We start from the raw sequence: 19,732 nt of genomic DNA, 5'->3' as shown, positions 1-19,732 counted from the left end.
AACACCAGGGGAAGTTGCAAGAGAGCAGCAGCACAGAGCTGTCTCACCTATCATCTTTAGAAAGGACCCAGCAGTAACAACTCACACCACCTTTCTGTTTCTCTGGAAGACTGCCAGGATGGCGACTGCACAGATGCTTCTCTGCTTTACAAGTGTCCAACTGGTGGTTCACAAATAAAAATCATGAAAGTTCCTGGTGCTTTTAACCTCACGCATTATTTCAGGACTCAATTAAGAGAATGCTGTCTAGGTGTCCCCAGGCAATCATTCAATTGCTGCCACCAGCGGAAGGGTGGGTTACATACAATTTATATATGAAAAGCTACAAAAGAATATTAATCTGACAGCCTGCCAAAACTTTTCAGCCACCCTCCTTGTATATTAAAAAACAATCAAGTGTGAAGACTTGTTCACAGCTGAACAACTGCTTAGCGTTACTACTCACTCACTGAACTCCACTGAACAACAGGAAATATCTGAGAGCATAAATCAACCAATGGCACTATTATACTGGGAAAGCAGTTGGGACTAGTGAAGTCACTTCTTCTACTACAAACCAGGCAACTAAGCCCTCATGCTTGGCATCACATTTGGACACAGACTGCCTCTGAGGTTATATGGTATCAGTACCATCAGCAATTACTAATTACAGGGGTTGTAAACCTTGAGTGTTGATACAGCCTATAAATTTTGCCTTTCCAAACTGTCTACCTGCCTACCTCAGCCACTGTTTTGGACCACATGTCGCCAGACATCCAAGCACTTAGCTGGAGACAGCTTGGGACCCATACACTGTCCTGTTCCACACTTGCAGAGCTCCTCAGAATGATGAAAAACTGCATTGTTTTTTGTCCCCATTCTTAGGTGTGTCAGATGGATGCCTATGAGGATGCTTCCAAGCTCACAGTCTCAGAAGTCCATAGGTAAACACTTCACTTTACAGCAAAATTAACTGAGTATGGAAAAAAAAGACCACGTTATTCTAAACGTGCTCAGACATACACCAGCGTAAGAGCAAAGTCCAGAGAAGCCTGTTCCTTCCAGGAGACACCAGGCCTGGAAACCAGAGGACAAAACCATGAAAGAGGAAGGCCTAGGTACTAGAATATATCACACCTCTCTCTCACTAGTAACACAGAACTTAGCTTGCAAAAGCAAAGATCTGCGAGCCCGAAGCCCAAGGTAAACAACTAGACTGAAAACAGAGGCTGGAGGAGATGCAACGGAGCCCCAGGAGGGCTAAACTTCCAGTGCTGGTGTCTACCTAACTAGGGGTCTGCTTATTACCTGGAACAGGAAACCTCTCCTCATCAATACCTCATTAAGAGTCACCTCTTGTGGAAACTGTCTCCTCATTTGGAGACTGCAGTGCTTGACGGCCAAACATTTTGGCTTAGCAGAGCCAGAGCAACTTACACATCTGTGAAGAGGGCGGGCGAGTCGGGCCGGTGGGACTGGACATCTTGCATGGCGTTCCACTCATTGACTGATGACTGGTCGGAGTTGATATGGCTCTCATAGTAACTGACCCACGTGAGGAAGAGGCTCCCTGGGTAGTAATTGTTGCTCCGTGCCACCTCACAAGCCTTATGTAAACTCTGCAGAGCAGACCTAGAAAGGGAAAAATACTTGCAGGATTATAATTTCTTCCTCAGGCTGGTAACAAGCATAAAGCAGCAGCCAAATCCAGGGTGCTGCTCACGTCCCATCAGTTGGTACAAACCCCAGTGTTAGGCTGTCCTGCAAGGGTGTGGATAACCACACGCTGCAAGAGCTTGCACGTCTTAACTGAAGTATGCCAAGACAAGGCTGGATAGCAGTGAAGGTTCTCACAATTCAGAGGGCAGAGGCACCTGTGTCTCTGGCTCCAAAACCTGGTGCAACTACCTAAGCCGTAAATAAGATGTGCAGAGTTTGTGTCCAAGACAGGGTGCTCTGACAGCTCCTACTGTGGCATCAGCTCCCCTGCATGCAGGGCAGGGACACCCAGCAATGAGACATGGAGAGCTGCACACCCACGGGCTTAGGACTTGACTTTACTGAGGTGTTTAGGTGTCTGCCCTCTCTCACTGCACGAGGGATGTCAGAAGTTTCTTCAGCTGCTGCTGGGAAACAAATCCCCCTCTCCTATTTTTAGCTTGTTTTAAATCTTTGACTGGGATCAGAAGGATCCAGGTCAAAATCACTGGGGGACACAGCAGCATGACACCCTGACAGGGGATGCATTTCGGCAATGCAAAGAAGCTTGAGCCAGAAATACTTTCATGGCCACTACATTCTTACATGAACCACCCTAAAAGGAATGAAAAATGCAGGCAGCTTCTCTTTCTTTCTCGCTATCACAATGAACATGTCTCAGTGGAGACAGAGACTCCCAAAATACATGCAACATGTACTTCCTCATTTATGACAAAAAAAAGTAAATCTCAAACATATGCTCAAAGCAATTCTGCTTCGGAGAGATTCAAAGCAGCAGCCTTTTGCAAGGAAAATTACCCTATACCTTCCTGCCCCAGCTGAGAGGAAGGCATGGCTGCAGCAGTACTATAAACTCACTGCTGTATAGCAGCACTTGCATGTTGTTTTTTTCCCTTTGGTTTCCTTCCCTGTCTCTGAAGGAGACTTCTGGCTGCTCAAGTAGGTCTCAAGATACCAATAATGCAAAGCAACACCTGCTTTTTAAAAGCTCAAGCAGCCAAAACACCTTAGAAGAAGTATCACTGGGACAGATTATAGCAAGTACTTACCACATTGCCTGTACAGACACTGGCTTGAATATATGAACCCTGTTATCTGTTGATACACTGAACCCTCTGGAGAGAAGAAAAAAGGCACAGTAAAAATGTGTCCCAAAAGCCACTTTTTAGTAAATAAGTGATAGTTTGTAGCACATTAAAACAGCAAAGGACTAGCCCTATGCATACAACGCTGAGTTCAGCTAGCAAACAGATCAAAATAGCATGCTAAAAGCTCTAAGATAACTTTTTTTAAGCAGCTGCTGTTCAGGAACAAAACTAAGACAGTGGGACAGTGCTGGGCTGTACTGTTTACCTTGGCAACACAAATTCAGTGCCACAGCTGGGAGCAACAGAGTCCAGCTAAAGTGATCCTGGGGCAGCTACCAAGGAAAGAAAAGTCATTCCATGCACTGCACTCACTGGACAGCCTTTGTAACTGGCACAAACAGGAGTCTGCAAGTCAGGTGTCTATTTGGCAGAGAATCGTCATTCTCATTTTATGTTCAGCTGAATGCTGCCTGCTACAAGCGTGATGGAGGAACACATAATAGGATCCCTTTAAGGAGCTTTCACTACACACCCACTCACCAGTAAAAGCTCCTTTACTCCAGCTTAAACACACACATAAGCCACTGTCTCAGTGCATGTTTATTCACAGATAAGTCAATTATTGGTGTTTCCTGCCACAACCACTGTGATTTAGGGCCTTTGAGCCTACTAACCCAATACAGGTCAACAACAGGAGGTCTGCTGGACCTGTTAGGGCTCTGCAATCATTTGAATCCTTCCCCATATACCATGCTATAAGCTCACACATGGAGACCCTCTGCTATTGACCTAGAACATACAAAAGACACTCACCCATCCCCGTCCAGGTGGATCAAGGTGTCACTCCACAGCGGCAGCACCAAGCCCATTGTACAAGTGCTACTGTAGTAAGAAAGAGAAGGTCAGCCCATCTGCTACAGCACCATGCTATTATTCTAATTTCATCACAATGATTGCATATTTTTGTACTCATTAGAAAAAAATGAAAAATCCCATGGTTGCTTCAGGGCGAACAGTGCCAGTGTTGTTCCACAGGTGTCTGGCAAGGATCATCAACCACACACAGGGTACAGCAGTACTCTTTCAAGCAAGCTTAAAGGGTTAACATACGCCCAGAAGAAGAGCAAACAGGATTCAGAAGCAGCAAGCTTTGTGCGGAAGGTCAGAGGGGGCTCACGGTCTTCAGTCAGCTCAAGGCTTTCTTTACAGATTAGCTCCTCTCAGGCTCAAGTGGTTTGGTTCTAGCTCTGATTTTGCAATGCACAGCTTTGTTTTCTTGTTTGTCCCTCAGCCACAGCGGCTGGGAACTGGGATCAGTATAGTGTAACAGGAGGGTGACTGGCAGCATGGTAGGTTAGCAATCACAGCCTATCACTTCTTGTTGACTCCTACCCCTTCTTCACCCTCCCACACCTCGAGGATGAGCACAACAGCCCGCCGAGACAGACACCACTTGGCAATTCCACCCCTCTCAGCTACTTTGACCTCTCTGCCCTCACAGGCACCTGCGTTCTGTAAGGCTAAGCAAAAAGCTTAAGTTAAAAGCAGAGTCAAGCGATGGAAAAAAGTCAGGGGCAGGGGAACCCCAAGATAACCTGCACCAGGTTGTCAAATAGAAAAAGCTGAATCTCAAAGCTTTAGAACTGGTCCACAATTAAAGCAGCATCTTGAAGGAGAACTGGATTCAACTGTCTCCTGCTCTTATGCTTTGCACTAGCTGCACTCAAATTTCCACAAGCCCTAACACCCCTGTGGGGGAAGAGGGTGAGACTCAAGGCTTCAGAGGGTCAGCAGACACGAAGCCCTGTAAATGCACACGCCTTGGAGCGACTGGTGCCCAACACAAGGAGACACTGCGGCACGCAGCTATTTCTGTTGACAACATGAGATGAGCTCATGGAAAGATGTGTTTTTAAAAGGCTTCCCAAGGTGGCCAGGGTATTTTTAGTGATACTGTTCAGCAAGCGCTTATCAGAGACCATAGCAACAAGTCTACATTGAGTTATAAATACCAAGTGGGCTAGGGGAGGGTGCATCAGACTGACCATCCAGAACCTAAGTAACTCTAGCAGAAAGCTAAAATGACCCTGCTATGTTATTAGAGACTGAATACCAGTAAGCTCTCAGTTATCAAAGGTGGCTGTGCTGGTATATCACAGCCAATAGTGAGCTCCAAGCTCACAGCAACCTGTGCAAGGACAAGTTATTCTTCCACCACCGCAAGAGCATCTCTGAGATACAGCTGGGCACATATGCACAGGAAGGGAGACAGGAGCCAGTGGCAACATCAGGCTGGTCCCCGCTTTTAGCAGACATCGCTTGAGCTAAGCATCCAAACCAAGCCACTTGAAATTAAGCATGGTGGCTGTTGGGATCAGCAGGCTCTTTGGAAGGCAACTTCTTAGTCAAACAGTTCAAAGAGATTTTCTAGTGACCCTGCTAGCTACCTGAAAGTAATTTCCTCTACCTAGGGCCAAAAGCAAGACTCATTCCTGTAGCAATTGTGCTAGAAGTAAGCATGTGTATGAAACCTTCCAAAACCATTTGAATATCCAGGTGATTCTCTCCCCACATAGGCCAAGATTTATGTGCCGCTCTTTTTTTAAAAGAGTCATGTGCCTCCACACCCTCTCCAAAGCACCCAGCGTCCCCTTCTAAATGTGAAGCTTCTGCCCCTGAAGCTGCTGGGGGTGCTGCCTCCTGGCTTATAGTCACTCCAGCAGCAAGAGCTCCTTCCCAGCCACATTCTGCAGCCTTTTGGAGATGTCAGCAGCAATTTAAATGAATGAAGCAAAAGCACTAAACCCTGATGACATACTGATGTCCGGTGAGAGCACATGTTGCGTAAAATCTGCCATCAGCAACTCTGACATTCCCATCAGGCCCTTTGTGCCATGACCTTCGCAAGGGGCTGCCTGACAGTCACTTTCTTATTAGCTGCTCTCCTGAGCCCTGATGTCCAGCTTCTCTAATTGCAGCTTTTTTTTCTATGCATGTGAGGGCTTAGGGACCTCACCATTTGAAGACACTTAAGGGCACTTAATGCCCTCACACAAGTCTGAGGCTCGGAGGAATGGAGGAAATGTTGACCTGCACTGTTGCCTTCCCATTTGCCACCTCCTTTCAGGAAATAAAAAGGGAATTCTGGATCTCAAGAAAGGTGTTAAGACTGGAAAATCTGAAGCAGTCTATCCACAGAAAGGATGGACACCAGACAGTACTTTCGACATTTGACTTGACATGTGGGTGCACACAAGGACTTCCCCCATCTGGACACTGTGAGTACCTGTCATTGGAAGAGAAATCCATTCCTAGGACAATGCTCTCTTCGGTGTCTTGCCTGCCGTTGGTGGACACTACCACCATGTACCTAGTGCGGTTCTGGTAGGTACTTTCCAGTCTTACAGCCTAAAGAAAGGAAGGAGAGAGATCAGCAGTGCAGCCAGCAAAACACACATTATTACTTTTACAAGCCAATTTTTCATGCTGAGTGACAGGCGCAGAAGCAGTGATGCAGTTTGCACTAGTACGGATGGCCCGTACTTCTCAGCTGGGTAACCAGCAGAAGAGGGAGAAGCGACTTACTCTCTCACACAGCGCTTTCCTGAACAGTTGGGATGTTCCTGGTGCCTTCTGCTCATCTTGCTGTAGGCCTGCTCTGTCCCACCAAGGCTATGCTTAAACAGCAGCCTACGAGGTTGGCTGCCACAGTCCTTTGACTGGACCCAGCCTAGTGAGCTTTATGGATCATTACGTGTTCAGCAAGACAGACAGGCGTTGAACGTGCTCTTCACCTCTCTGAGGGCTTTGTCCAAAGAGCTAGGGCTTTCCTTTAAACTACTGGGTGCTACAACAGCTCCAAAGAGACTTTCTACCACCTTCCCAGGAAGCTGGACAGAAAACTAGGGTCTAATTCATATGTGGTTTCCTGCTGGTCCTTTGAATTCTTCTGGCAACTTCCCCAGTGCAGAAGCAACCTTACTGCCTTACACCTGGCAGGAAAAATTTCCCTATTACTAGGCTGTACTCGTGGCTGGATTCAGATTGTCCGGAAAAGGTGAAAGTCATTGTGCCTCATTGCTCCTACCACAACCACGTGCACCCCAGTGCCAAAAGAGAGACCTAGCAAGGATGCCTGAACTTCACCCCAAACTCCCCCAAATCAAATATTACTGACAGCATTCAGAAAGCAGCTGTGCAGCCAAGCTGTGAATGCCAGACCAACACTGAAGCTCTTGAAAGGCTACACTTAAGTATAATGCTCCTCCAGAAGCCATGAGGAGTAAGAACTAAAGTCACTCCAGCAAGTCGTCTTACAGACTGCAGGTTAGCGAGGAGCCCCTGGAAGGGAGCCCAGCATTGCAAGTTTTGCCTATAAACATCTGCAGTAGGCAATCTTTACTTGCAACATTTTCTGGACTCTGTTCCAAGCCATTTGCAGTTACTTTAGTCACAGGATCCCAACTAGAGAAACGAGGGCATCCCTAGAGAGGAAGTGTCTTAATTACGTACACTGAACCTTAACTTTGGACAGCCTAATCCAACCCCAAGGTGCTGTCTGGCCTCAATGTTTACCATATTGGTAAACTGCTTCTTGAACTTTGAGCAGGACCTGCAGAGAGCAAACACAGGCAAGAAGGAGCTGTCACAGCCCAGCCTTGCCCCGTGCTGCAGACAGACACCTGCCTGCTGCGACAAGACCCAGTTGCCGAATTCCTTGCGACCCAACGGTTGAAGCTCCAGGGGGTGTTTGATATCCTTCACAAACTGAACCTGAATTCCTCAAGCACCAGCAGCCCTCCCAAGCCACTGCTTGTGTAGACACTTCTTGGTGGCCCACAGGAGTTCATGGCTCAGAGAGCCCAGTTCAAACAGTCATTTTATCCTTAAAAAAACCCTCACAAAATAACTGTTATGTGGGATCTCTCAGGATTAGGCTGCTTTTCCCAATATGCTCCTTCAGTTCTTTCTAACTTGGTCTTGAGGCCAGAATGGCATCTCCTAGCTGAGAGGAATCCACCTCTGACCTCCTCACACCTCACCTGTCCGCTAGCCAGTAAGTCTTGGCCACAAGATGTGGCTGAGTCCACAACAAAGGTTAAAACAGCGCACGGCAGCTAAAACAGAGCTTGCTATTTCACCAGAGTGCTCTATCGCAGAAGACTATGCTGAGAGCAGCAGGGAAAGCTTCCCAGTGGCATTGCAGGGAGCAGCGGCTCTAGTGATGGGGGCGGAATAGCAAGTGCAGGCAGGAGACTGTGTTGACTGCGTCTTCTAGACTTGTCCAATGGGACCGAAGACTAACAGAAACTACCCGAATGCTGATGCCAGCAGACAGACGTGCTCTGTACAGCAAGAGACTGTGCCCCACCCCATCTCTTTAGGATAAGTCATGCTAAAACCAGCCTTATTTTCCTTCTTGCTCCTTGAGTCACTGGGATTCCTTTGGAAACACGGAGGATCAAAGTGGTCAGTCTTTCAAGGTGCGAATTCTGCCAAAGACAGCTGTTTCTACAACTAACCACTTGTAGCAAAACAGAAAGGGTGCTCTTCAACCCAGAAGAGCGAGCAAGCAATCACCAAAGTCTTGGTGGTTAAAGTCATTATCTACATTAGGAACCAAACCTCAAACAGAAACATAGACTTGCCTAAAATGGGAGCAGGCGGACAACAGCTGCCCTGTGTCCGGGACATCCCCACACGAGTTCTGTTCTGCTTCTCTTGAAGACAGTCCAGCAGCAAGAGGATTAACATAATCTAACTTACTTTGCTAAACCAATTTGGCTAGCAGTAATGGGAAGTGTGGTCTTAACGCAAGACCCTTTAGAACAGGGCTAGACAAACAGCGAACAAAGGTCACGCAGCTTCAAGTCAGTCGGGTGGGATTTTCAGAGGGCCAATTAAGAGAAACAGGGCATGACTTACTGTGGTTCTCTGCGTTCAACACTTACACCCTTACCACAAAGCAAAGAACCGTGACTGGAGCAGATAATGTGTTTTGCTAAACTTACTGGAATAATAAAACAGCAAACCTGACACTGTAAACCAGCCAACCTCAAAAGTTACTATTAGAGCTCCAACATGCCGAGCACACCAAGCAAGTGGTCTGATGCCTTTTAAATGAAGATATTTGAAATCCCAGTCAATCTAGGAAGGATGGCCTAGCTTCAAGGACTGTGATGAGATGGAAGGTTCTTTCTCAACAACTCATCCACATGGAGCCAGCTTCCTCCTCAATTTGGGAAGGTTATTTATAGCCTGTTTATGAACAAGGGCCAGCAACATTTTTCTTAGGTTTTAGGCTCACCTAAACACAAGCCAACTTTATCTTCTGCTGCATTCTTGTTTCGTCAGAAGTATGATGTGGTATCTTACCAGCCCTTCTGAACAGCACATTCCAAGAAGGAAGTTCATACTGACCTTTCATCTTTCTCATGCTACATGATAGTAGGTGTTTCACACAACACATTTCTCCTTGGGATATTTGATTTGAAGACCAAAAAAAAGTGCCCAACTTTCTGAAGTCTTCTTTTATTACTGAACACGTGTAAGTGAACAAGTCCCCGCTCTGCTAAGCTACAGAAATATGTTCAATCAGTTTGTACTCTTAACTCATTTTCCTCCTTCCTACTCATCTTACTCTGGTACCACTGCTCTAATCCTGCTCTCATGGAAGGCTAAAAAACTCTGCCAATAGCTCCAACAGAAAAAAGAGTTGTTCCAAATTTTAAGTGTAGGTTTATAGATGATTAGATTCCTCAGCTGCCCTCTGAACTGTGAAGTCTGCCCTCCGAATGACAGCAGCCAACCCAAGAAGATAATGCATTTCTCTCAGTACTGTTTATATTTCAAATCTCATTTGTATCTACTATTTTATGAGAGAGTCTATTGCAGCTCTGCACACCCTTCGTTCGTCAAGAATCAATTAAATTCAAGTAGACTATCGAACTTAACCTCATGCAAGATTTCAGCATTCCAAATGTAGCTCTGAACAAAAGGGTTTATGTCTCAACCCACAAAGTCCTTATTCAGCTGTTAAGGCTAATTTGTCCCAAATCACACAATGTAGCCAGTGATATTGCTGAACAATGACTTGTTCAATAGCTTCCAATGTTCTAACCCTGGCTCAGATTCTGAAAAGCACTGAGCACCCCCACTCCCATCACTTTCACTGAAATTTTAGTGACAGCAAGGTGTGCCTGACAAAGTTTAAGAGTAGGTCCTTTAGTTTGCTTACAAAGATTGCTTTTGGCAAATTATTTTCGGTGGTCGTTTTTAAAGTTAAAGCATTCCACAGAAATCTTAGCTATTTCCTAGTTATAAACATATGATCAGTCCAGCTCCAGCACAGCTCAGGAGGATTCAGCAAACCAGAGGTGCCAGAATAACACTTCTGATGCTGGCAGTCCTACTTCGGGCATACGTTGCTAAGATGCACCAAGACAACACAGGAAAGAAACTTCAGGCTACTGAGTGATAAGAGATACAGATACACTGCAGTCATGCCTGACCTTGCAGAGCACTTCAACATGTCCCAGACAAATTCCTCACTGCTCTTCTTTGGCTTCTAAAGGTCTTTAGAACTGCGTATCAGTGCTATGAACAGCAATGCCTAATTCTCATTATATCATTATAGGACGCAACAACGCAGAAAAGCAGAAAGACAAAGTTCAATACAGGTGCATAGCTACATGGGAATCCTACATGCTCCTTCCTGATAAGCCACGGTCTTTTGGGATGCAACAAGTTCAGAGAGCAGTGTGAGCAACAAAACTGAACTAACATAGAAGGGCAGGTGTTCACGCTCGTCAGACGTAAGTCACCTACTCTTGATTTAAACAGGACACCAAGCTAATTTACCCAGCTTCTCTGGCAGTTACCGTACTTTTTGAGAGCATAAATACTCAGTATTTGGTTCAGACAAAGGCAGTCTTCTAGCCATACAATTTGTCTCACTGAACACCCAAATAAGCAGGCCTTTGTTAATTAGCTGCTTTTCTACCTTTGTGGTTGCAAAGATGACTCCCCAAACTCGCTGATGAAACCACTCAAACATATACGCACCACTGCTTTCAAGAGTTACACAGGTGTTTTTGTCAAGTGGAACTTAACCTTTATATTTGTTAACAGCAGATAAGCAAAAAGCCAGCCTACCAGTCTGATGTTGTCTTCTGGGCGGAGCAGTATGAACATGGCCTGCAGGTGTTGCTGGAGATCCCCTGCAGGCAAGAGGGAAAGGTGAACGCACAAAAATAGTTTTAAATCACATGCAAGTTCCTGGCTGTCCAGCCAGAGCAAACATCCACCAAGAAACCTGACACGTCACCATGAGCGCTGTCACTTCCACCCACTCAGAGATGACAAAACTCCATCTCTTAGTCAGCTGTTCTTTGCTCCGTGTGCTCACCTGTTCCCGTCTTACCATGCTCTCTCCTGCTAAATTCTGTTATCTTTTTAACTGAAATAAAAAGCATTTCGGTACTCTCTGTTCCTTTAAAAGACAAGGAAAACTAGGTAGGAATAGACCCCACCCTATGGTTCAACATCTCATTCTACCACGTGCTTCAAATCAGGAATCTGCCATTTCTTTTACACCACCTTATTACTTAGTGCAGAACTACTACCTAGACAAGAGTATCCCCTTTGAGGTGAGATTTAGTCCCATCTTAGAGCAGCACGTGCCCACATATGCTGAGGTACCAACTCCACCCAAAAGTGGCTAAGAATTCCCACCTGCAAAATCAAGCACCTACAATTTTTCCTAGAAAATGCTTGCTACACTTTGACTGGTGAGGCTGAGGAAAACTGAAAGGGGGAAAAAAACCCACAAAAAACAGTCACACAGTAACTTTAAAGTCTTCTTAAAAAGACCTGAGTGTCCCAGGTTCCTAAAGCACGAAGCATTTGAAAGACAAGTGAGATACCTTTCTGTCGGTCCTACCACACTGACTTCTCAGCACTACGCCCTGGCCCGTAGAGAGCCAAGAGCTTCTCTGCTAAGCAAGCACATTACCTTCCGAGCGTCAGGAAGCAATAACACCTCCAGCAATGGGCTGTTTTTAAAATCATTACGTGGAAAATTAATCTACATTCCCAGAAAGGAGAGTGCAAGGCTGCCAGGTGGGTGGCACAGAACGGGAAGAAGAGGAGCCTTTTACTCTTCTACCCTCTCCCACTCCCCCACAGACGCGAAGCCAACTTTAGGCAAGACTGTGGGGAAGAGCACAAATGCCGGAGCAAGTACTCAGCACGAATGGCTCCGGGAGCATTTTCTAGGAAGGCTGACAAACCTTCCCGACCTCCCTTTCTAATTCATGGGTGGTGCTAGAATCCATGCTATTTCACAGACTTTCAGAAATAAGGAAACCTTAGACACGAAGCAGCATCTGGAATTGTCACAAAAGGGAAGGGGAAAGAAAGAAACACTGCCCAGCAAGAGCATGGTACCTAGTTTCCAAATTATTTTGATAGCTGGTGGAACAGCAGGCCTGAAGGGCTGCTGCAGCCTCTCCTCTGATGGGACAGAGGCAACCTTGTGTGGAGTGGGCTATGCAGGACACGGCATTCCCTGCTGTCCCCTTCCTTCCTCCTTGAAACACATTTCAGCATATGGAGAATGAGTCAATGCCCTAGGACTGCATTTTTAACTGGGGGTGGGAAAAATTGAGGCACTCTGCAGTGCTAGGGAAGTCACAGACGAAGTACCAGCGGTGACAAGCACCTGAAGCTCCTTCCTACCCAAGGACATTGTTCCCAGCGCTGGAGCAGCTGGCATGGGCCTCACTAAAGAGCAATTATTCAGGGAGATAGGTAACACAGGAAAGGCCAGCTCATCCATCAGATGTTTGTACTCCCAGGGGTGCAGTGGGAGACAGGATTTCCCCACATCAACAGCAGTGCAAAATCCTGGCGATACTGCTCAGTTCCAGGAAGTTTCAGCTGCTAGTGCGGTGGGAATCATGGAGAACTGTCGACTGAACAGGCAAAGGTCCCTCTGCTTCAGGCGGCACCTCCTGCCTGCAGCCTGGAGGAGCCCAACAAGTATTTGACTCATGAGGCATTTACATGTCTTAGGCAGCTTGAAATGAAAGATGCTCACCTCATTTTTTCTCTCCACAAAACGTAACAGTTCCCACCTATTGCTGCCAGAAATTCACCATCAGGAACCAGTTTAAGAGCTGAAGTTTTTGGACTTTAAAACACACCACCAGGACTACTGGATTATCTCAATACTTAAAAAAGAGAGGAAATTTCTAAGACAACACTTTCTGCAAGGATCAGTCAAGGAGCTCCACTATCCCTCATTCTCAGAAAGTTTACTGCACTCCTCCCTGTTCCCCAGCCTGCCTTAACAGCCTTGGGAGCTCCCGAGCTAGAAAGCAAAGTATTGCTTCCTTGGCCAGCTTTAATTGACTTGCACCATTTTCAGCCCCAAAGACACAAGGCATTTTGTAAGCTTCCTGGATTAAGAAAAAGCAAGGGAAAGGTTTTAACATGCCAGAACCAGCACAAAGATATCACATCCTGTCCTATGAAGAGCTATCGGCTCTGCTGGCATTCATGGCAGACTGCTGCTTCCTATCGCATTGTCCAGCAACAAGCAGATGCTTTTGTTTCCTTCGAGCTGGCAGGCTAGGTGCAAAGCATCAGCTAGGGTGGGATCTTAAAAGTGATTTACAGTATCCCAGAGATGGCAAAAGCCCCAGGGAAATTACATCCTTTTCTGGCCTCTTCCAGCGTTGTTGGAGCGCAAAAGCAAGCCCACCATCCTACAGAACACAGCCCGTTTGCCAGGTGGCACAGGGCGCGGGACTGCCCAGCAAGAGGAGTGTGGACAGCTGGTACCATATCGAGCCAATCTGCCAACTAGTGATTTCCATTGCTGAAGATGATATGATTAAAGAAATGGGTGTGAACATTAATTATTTCCTGTTACGCATTTACTCTTTATGCTGGATTCTAGCACCTCTGATGAATTAGAAAGGCAGGTCAGGAAGGTTAGTCAACCATCCCAGAAAATGCTCTCGTAGCCACTTGAAACACTACTGCATCCATAGGCAGCAATTTCATACTGGAAAGTTATGTCCGCTCTCCACCCCCCTTCTAATTTTGTGTGCCAGAGATAAGTCACCACACACACATGGCAATGAAAGTTGAGCACAGATTATCAGAGTCCAAGAAAGGAGATGGTTTTCTTTGCCACACACTGCCAGCCAGCTCACTGCCAATGGCCAGTTCACCTCTCAGAGCCACACTCTCTACATCACTGTTTTAATTTTGGTGGCACAGATCTTTTGCTCAGGAAGGTGACACCACTGATCCCTTAAGAGTCTTGGTCTGCTGGCATATAGTTATGTTAGAAAAGTTCACAGAAAAGAGAGATGATACACACTCATACAAAGGTCTCTCTTCAATGAGATCTCCAAGCACCATAAAAAAAATACTATACCATCCACATCACTTGACAAGCAGGGAAACCGAGGAAAGGACAAGTACTGATGCCTCATTAAATCTCACCCCGTAAGTTGAAGAGAGGGGAATAAAGAGAGTCTTCTAAGAATAAAAATCCCACCCCTTAGGCAAGCCAGCCTCTTCAATACAACACATCTTGCTGTAAGCAATTACAACACACCAGATTTGCTTTTTTGGCAACCTGGCTTCCAAAAGCTCTGGGCTGATTAGACGAGCGACTATTTTCCAGCAAGGTCTCCAGACCTCATGCAAGTCAGCTGTAGCAAGTAGATGAGGCAACAAGAGAGATTCAAAAGCTGTTTGTGCTGCCTTGCACAAGTTCACAAGGAAACCCATCCAGCGTGTCTCCTCTGCAAGGTAAAGCCAAGACAGCAACTGACCTGGGCTTCTATTATGCAGAGGACTTTGGAGAGATTAAAAACCAAGACAGGTCAAGATAAACTTTTAGAAGACTGCTAACTCTATTTGCACGCTGAACACCATTTCACTTCAGTCTCAACCAGAAAGGCCAGCTTTAAATTAAGTTTCAGAACAATTTATTTTCTTCTGACAACTGGTAATTAATGCATCTCACTCAAACCAATTTGGGTGCTGCTTGTACTGTGTCTGAGTGGAAGTATGTAAGTAACTGCCTTTTGACTTAAACTCTTCCTATAAAGATGTTTGTAAACAGATTTTGAGGTGGACCAGTCATCAGGTAGGTAACTCTGCCAGATATAGAGTTGGATGACAGTCTGATGGTATCAGAGCGCAAAGAAATCTACACCCAGAACCAAACCAAACCACCTTTTGGTTGTCACTTTTTGGCAAAGAAAGTTGACTGCAGTCTCTATGTTTCTGCCTCTGTCTCATACGCAAAAATCTGAACGTCTCAGTGTTGGTTTTTTCCTGCTGATTGTTTAATGGAAGGGAAAAACTCCACGCTATCTGATCCCTGTAAAACACCGTCAGTGAATAAGCACCATATACACAATGAAAAACAACCTACCCTGAAATGTTTAACTTTCATTATTCAGACCGACTTTTCAAACAAAGAGTCAAAGCAAAAACACATATCAAACTTCCAGCAGATAAAGGGGGGTGGAATTATGACCAACTCTGTATTATTCACTCTGCTCACACGTCTGAAAAGTCACACTGACTTTGCTCAGAGGTTTCTTTACCACCACAAGCCTCCTCCCTTTCTTCCATCATAACTGGTTACTTTCAGATCAGGAAGGACACTTACTCATCCTGTATCATAACCTCAAGTTTCCCAGTGCAACGCATGAAGGTTTTGATGGCAATCCTCCAGCCCCTCTCCTACAAAAATTAGAGAACGATATTGTGGGGGGTAGTTGTTCTCAGCTCTCCTTGACATCGAGATTGCTGCCCTGATGTCACTCATTTGTTTGATTTTGCAGGATAAACAAGAGAGTACTGAAACCTTTTTTGCCATCAGCATTAAATATCACAGTCTTGAGACTGGCAGGTCTAGCTTTAATACACAGCTGGTGTAAACAGAAACGTGTGTCGACTGGTGAGATCAAACTCAAGAAAGGTGGACTCGGAAACAAGAGCGAGCAGACAAGTCTCTGCTGTCGGATGCAACATATTACCTGCATGCTTGTTACGCCTGTGACTGATCCGGGGAGTAGACGACCCATTTCCTCGTGGCAGGAAGAGCGCTGCACCTTTCACAGTGAGGAAGCTTTCGCTGATGCTGCAAGGGGAGAGACAAAGCGTGAATAAGGAAAACTCTATTGCCTGTAAAAGCAGAAACACAATGGAACAAGAGAGGTTCAAGGCATTCAATGCATGCTCTGTTCTTTTGCAAGGAAGCGATTTAGACTGAATTCTTTTGTTGGTAAGGAACTCTTCCCCCCTCTGCCCCATATAAGCACTGGAAACATTCAAAGCCTAACTGAGAACAACATGAACAGAGAAATATTGAAAAGCAGAACATATGACTGGTGCCACTCCGCCTGCAGAGGTGGAACCTGAGCAGGCAGAGGGGATTAACCTATGGCTATATTTTCAATTTGAAAGTCAAGATGAGAGATCCACATTTCTAAATGGCGATTAATACAGCAAGCCCACGCATCTCTATAATTATGGACTCTGTTAACCGTGTGCTTTGTGGTTCAGACGTAGCTGATGCCCTGCAGAAACAAATGTATCCCTTCAGCAGTTAGCCCAAAGAAAATTAGTGTACATAACAGATTAAGAAATCGTATAACTATGGTCTATGAGTTGTATGATAATTAACTCTCAAAGACTTGTAAATGACAAGCAAAACTGTAATGCTGTTGAATTCAGACATCGCTCACGGCCTTGATTTTGCCCCTTCTAAAGTCACATGAGGAGAGGGGTTTCTGGAAAGGGACAATAAAGAGTTCTGAACTTCTGTGGAACAGCCCATACTTCCAAGAACATCTTCCAATAGTTTTCTTAAAGATGCTGTGGCTCATGGAAAAAGGGAGACACACTACAGATTTTGCAATTAAGCTATCCTGTTGCATAGTTAAGGGTTCCTGCTTTTCTCAGAGTTGATAAGATAGTCATACAGACTTTGAAGAAAGCCAGAAACAATTCTACAGTCAACAGGATGGTTGATGAATATGATAAGACAGGATGGGAGAGTCCCTGGCATCGTGCACCCCAGCAGCTCTGTGCCTTGAAAAAGACATTGGCTTGTTCTCTTCAACTGAATAAGAGACTAGGAACTTCTCAGTTCCTTTCTCTCCTTAAACAAATACCAAAACTAATTATTTATTCCCTTCCTTTAAGGGACAAGGACCGGGAAATAATAATAGTGTAAAAACCCCCGCCATATATTTGAAGAAATTCCAAGTTACAAAACGCAGGTGAACGCTAGAACATGCCAAGTCGCCACCCTTCACGGCTACTTCTGCTCCACCAAATAAGCAAAGGTTAACTGCTGCCTGCAGCCCCTGCTCCAGGGACACGTTTCAGTGGCTACTCAAAGGTAGGCACACACCTAAGCACGACTGAAGACAACAGCATCACAGAGAAATCAAACGTGACCAAGAACCTGGACACAGTATGGCATGAGCCTGTGATCTTCTAGTTTCACGACCACTTTAGCAATAGGCTTTGCCGACCATGTTTTTATAGGTACAAGAATTCTAAAAGCTTGTGTTAAAGTTGGACTTCTCCCCAACCTCAAGCACATTTCTGGGAACCTCTCCATTTTGCTGGTGGGGATATAAAAAAAAGCAAATTTTCTGAGCTCCAGCAAAGCAGATGCACACTCGGAAAGACCTTCTTTTTCAAGCCTGTAGCACATCCCAATGTTTAGACTGCACTGTCACAACATCAGCACTCCTCCTTACTGACAAAGTTCCTCCCAGGACTATTTTCTAAAATTAAACCGTATGTCAAACATGCACTGGATGTTTCAATAAAACCAGAATTTCAAAAAGGGAAAAAAATCACTCATCCCAAATTAAAAGGTATAAGAGATCTTTACCTATGCTAAACTTAAAAACAAACAAACAAAACTATTAAATTCATTGGGCACACTGAGCACAGATGTTGTGTCAGACCCTTCTCACAAAAAATTCTGACTGAGCCTTTCTGGCTTTTGGTGACAAACAGATCCTCTGAAAGCCCTCAAGCTACACACTTTCTTAAAGCCTGAACTACAGAAACACTGAGTTATCCTGAAGCCACTAACTTTAAATAAATAAATAAATTTTAAAAAAGAAAAAAGATCTTTCTCCCTCAACATGTTTTGATTCAGCAGTGCCCTGATGTATTGAAGAAGTACACTTCTGCTTTCAGACTAGCACCTTCATTGGGAGTGGGGCAAGACAGCATGCCATGCTTTGCTGAGCCTCTTCAGGAGACAAGATAATGATACAGAAAAGAGTGAGAAGACATTCTCTCCTCCTCCCTTTACAATCTCACCACAGAGGCAAATGAATGTTAAGCTGCACAGGAAGAGAAAGAATTCAGCAGTCACAGCCAGTTTTTACCAGCAAAGCCAACAACTAATATTAGCAATCCTTTAGCCTATGCCTGAGATTTCCCCCAGAAGGTTGAATTAGCAACTATTTTTAGTGAATAAAGCAGCAGGTAGCTAGAGGGCTGGGAGGTTAAAAACCTTCTCACTTCCATCACTTTCTCTTATCACCAGTGCTCTGCTGTCAGCTACCCACCTGGAAAGGAAACACGAGCAGAACTAAAGAGATTCCCATCAGGTACATCTTTCCACCTTCTCTCCTAAGACCACGGAGAACCTTGTTTTGGGCCATTAACCACAAGCACTAAGTTTGACTCGGTAAGACTAGGGAAAGGGAATGTAATTCCCCATACGAAGGGTCGGACCAGCTGAAGAATGTGGCAAAGCGGATCATTCTTGTAGAACAGGGAGGTCAAGCAGGCAGGGCAGCACCTCCCGCGGGGCAGGAGGGAGTGCAGGAGATGGCCATCAGCAGGGCTGGGGAAAGAACAGACTGGTGGAGGCAAGAGCCTCATCCTTCTGCCAGTTACAGCTCTTGGCATCACCTGCCGTGAACTCCTAACACACCACACATCTGTACTCGGCACAGCAGTCTAGCAAAAAAACCCCATAATACACAAACACACAATCAAGCCCCCACTCTGAGATTCAAGCAGTAAAGAAAATCTTGGGAGAAAAGGCAAGAAGTTTATAGGAAAGTCCAAGCAGCTGTAATAATAACTACCAGTGAAGCTTAACACCGCTCTTTCGGGATGCACACAGGGACAAAAAAAAAAAAAAAAAGCAATCACTGCCCTGATGTCCCCTGTACCACGCACAGCTGGCTGATCCATTTGGGTCCATCCTGCCTGGATAGACCCAGCCATGGTCTTTCCCAAAAGCATCATATTTCAGGGCAAGATCACCTTTGGATGCTGCCCCCAATATATGAGGAGAGAGGATTCCTCCTGCAGGATGCTAACAGCAGGCCCCACTCTGAGATGCTTCAGAAACACAAAAGGTAGAAACGTGTGTGTGAAAAGAGCAATTAGAGGCTCAGAACAACTCTCGTGATGTGGGACTGTGCTCACTGTAACAGCAGAGCCATGCTACCACCCACTACCGATTTTACCCTGCTGACAGCTCAATGGCTCCAAAGCATAACCTGGGCTTTGAAATACTTCACAAAATCCGGTTTGCCAGAGCCTAGTGGAGCTTCAATGCTCTATGAAACAATCTCCTGGAAATGGACCTGGTATTAAAAGACACTAAATGTGGTTAAGGGAAAAGTTGAGTCTAGGAAAGCAGAAGACAGGGAGCCAACTTGGCAGAGGTAACAAATCTGAGTTGTATTTTATCAGCACACCAGGCTTGTCATCAGTACTCTGTACTACACAGTGGCTTTCTTCTGGAGAAGACTTATTTGGGACATATCTATGAAAAAGTTATTAAAGCTATAAGCGACCCTCAGCACTACAGCTGTGGAAAAAAAAAAAAAGCTTCAGTTCCACATTTAGCCCATTCACCT

At 45.4% G+C, this 19,732-nt stretch overlaps 1 protein-coding gene across 4 annotated transcripts in view; it reads right to left on the bottom strand.

Annotated features, from left to right (window-relative positions):
• Positions 1 to 19,732, bottom strand: part of SSH2 (slingshot protein phosphatase 2) — a 104,755-nt gene that overhangs the window by 20,935 nt on the left and 64,088 nt on the right. For all 4 annotated transcript variants that reach the window (XM_049801691.1, XM_049801690.1, XM_049801688.1 and 1 more), the window contains 6 exons: positions 15,857 to 15,960; positions 10,941 to 11,005; positions 6,073 to 6,194; positions 3,600 to 3,668; positions 2,748 to 2,813; positions 1,417 to 1,611 (listed from right to left, as the gene is read on the bottom strand). In XM_049801691.1, coding sequence (XP_049657648.1) covers positions 1,417 to 1,611; positions 2,748 to 2,813; positions 3,600 to 3,668; positions 6,073 to 6,194; positions 10,941 to 11,005; positions 15,857 to 15,960 — 621 coding nt within the window. The remainder of the gene's footprint in view (positions 1 to 1,416; positions 1,612 to 2,747; positions 2,814 to 3,599; positions 3,669 to 6,072; positions 6,195 to 10,940; positions 11,006 to 15,856; positions 15,961 to 19,732) is intronic.

This window comes from Accipiter gentilis, chromosome 6, assembly GCF_929443795.1.
Source record: "Accipiter gentilis chromosome 6, bAccGen1.1, whole genome shotgun sequence".
Taxonomy (NCBI): Eukaryota; Metazoa; Chordata; class Aves; order Accipitriformes; family Accipitridae; genus Astur; species Astur gentilis.
The sequence above is the reverse complement of the archived record's forward strand: the minus strand, read 5'-3'. Positions and strand labels throughout refer to the sequence as shown.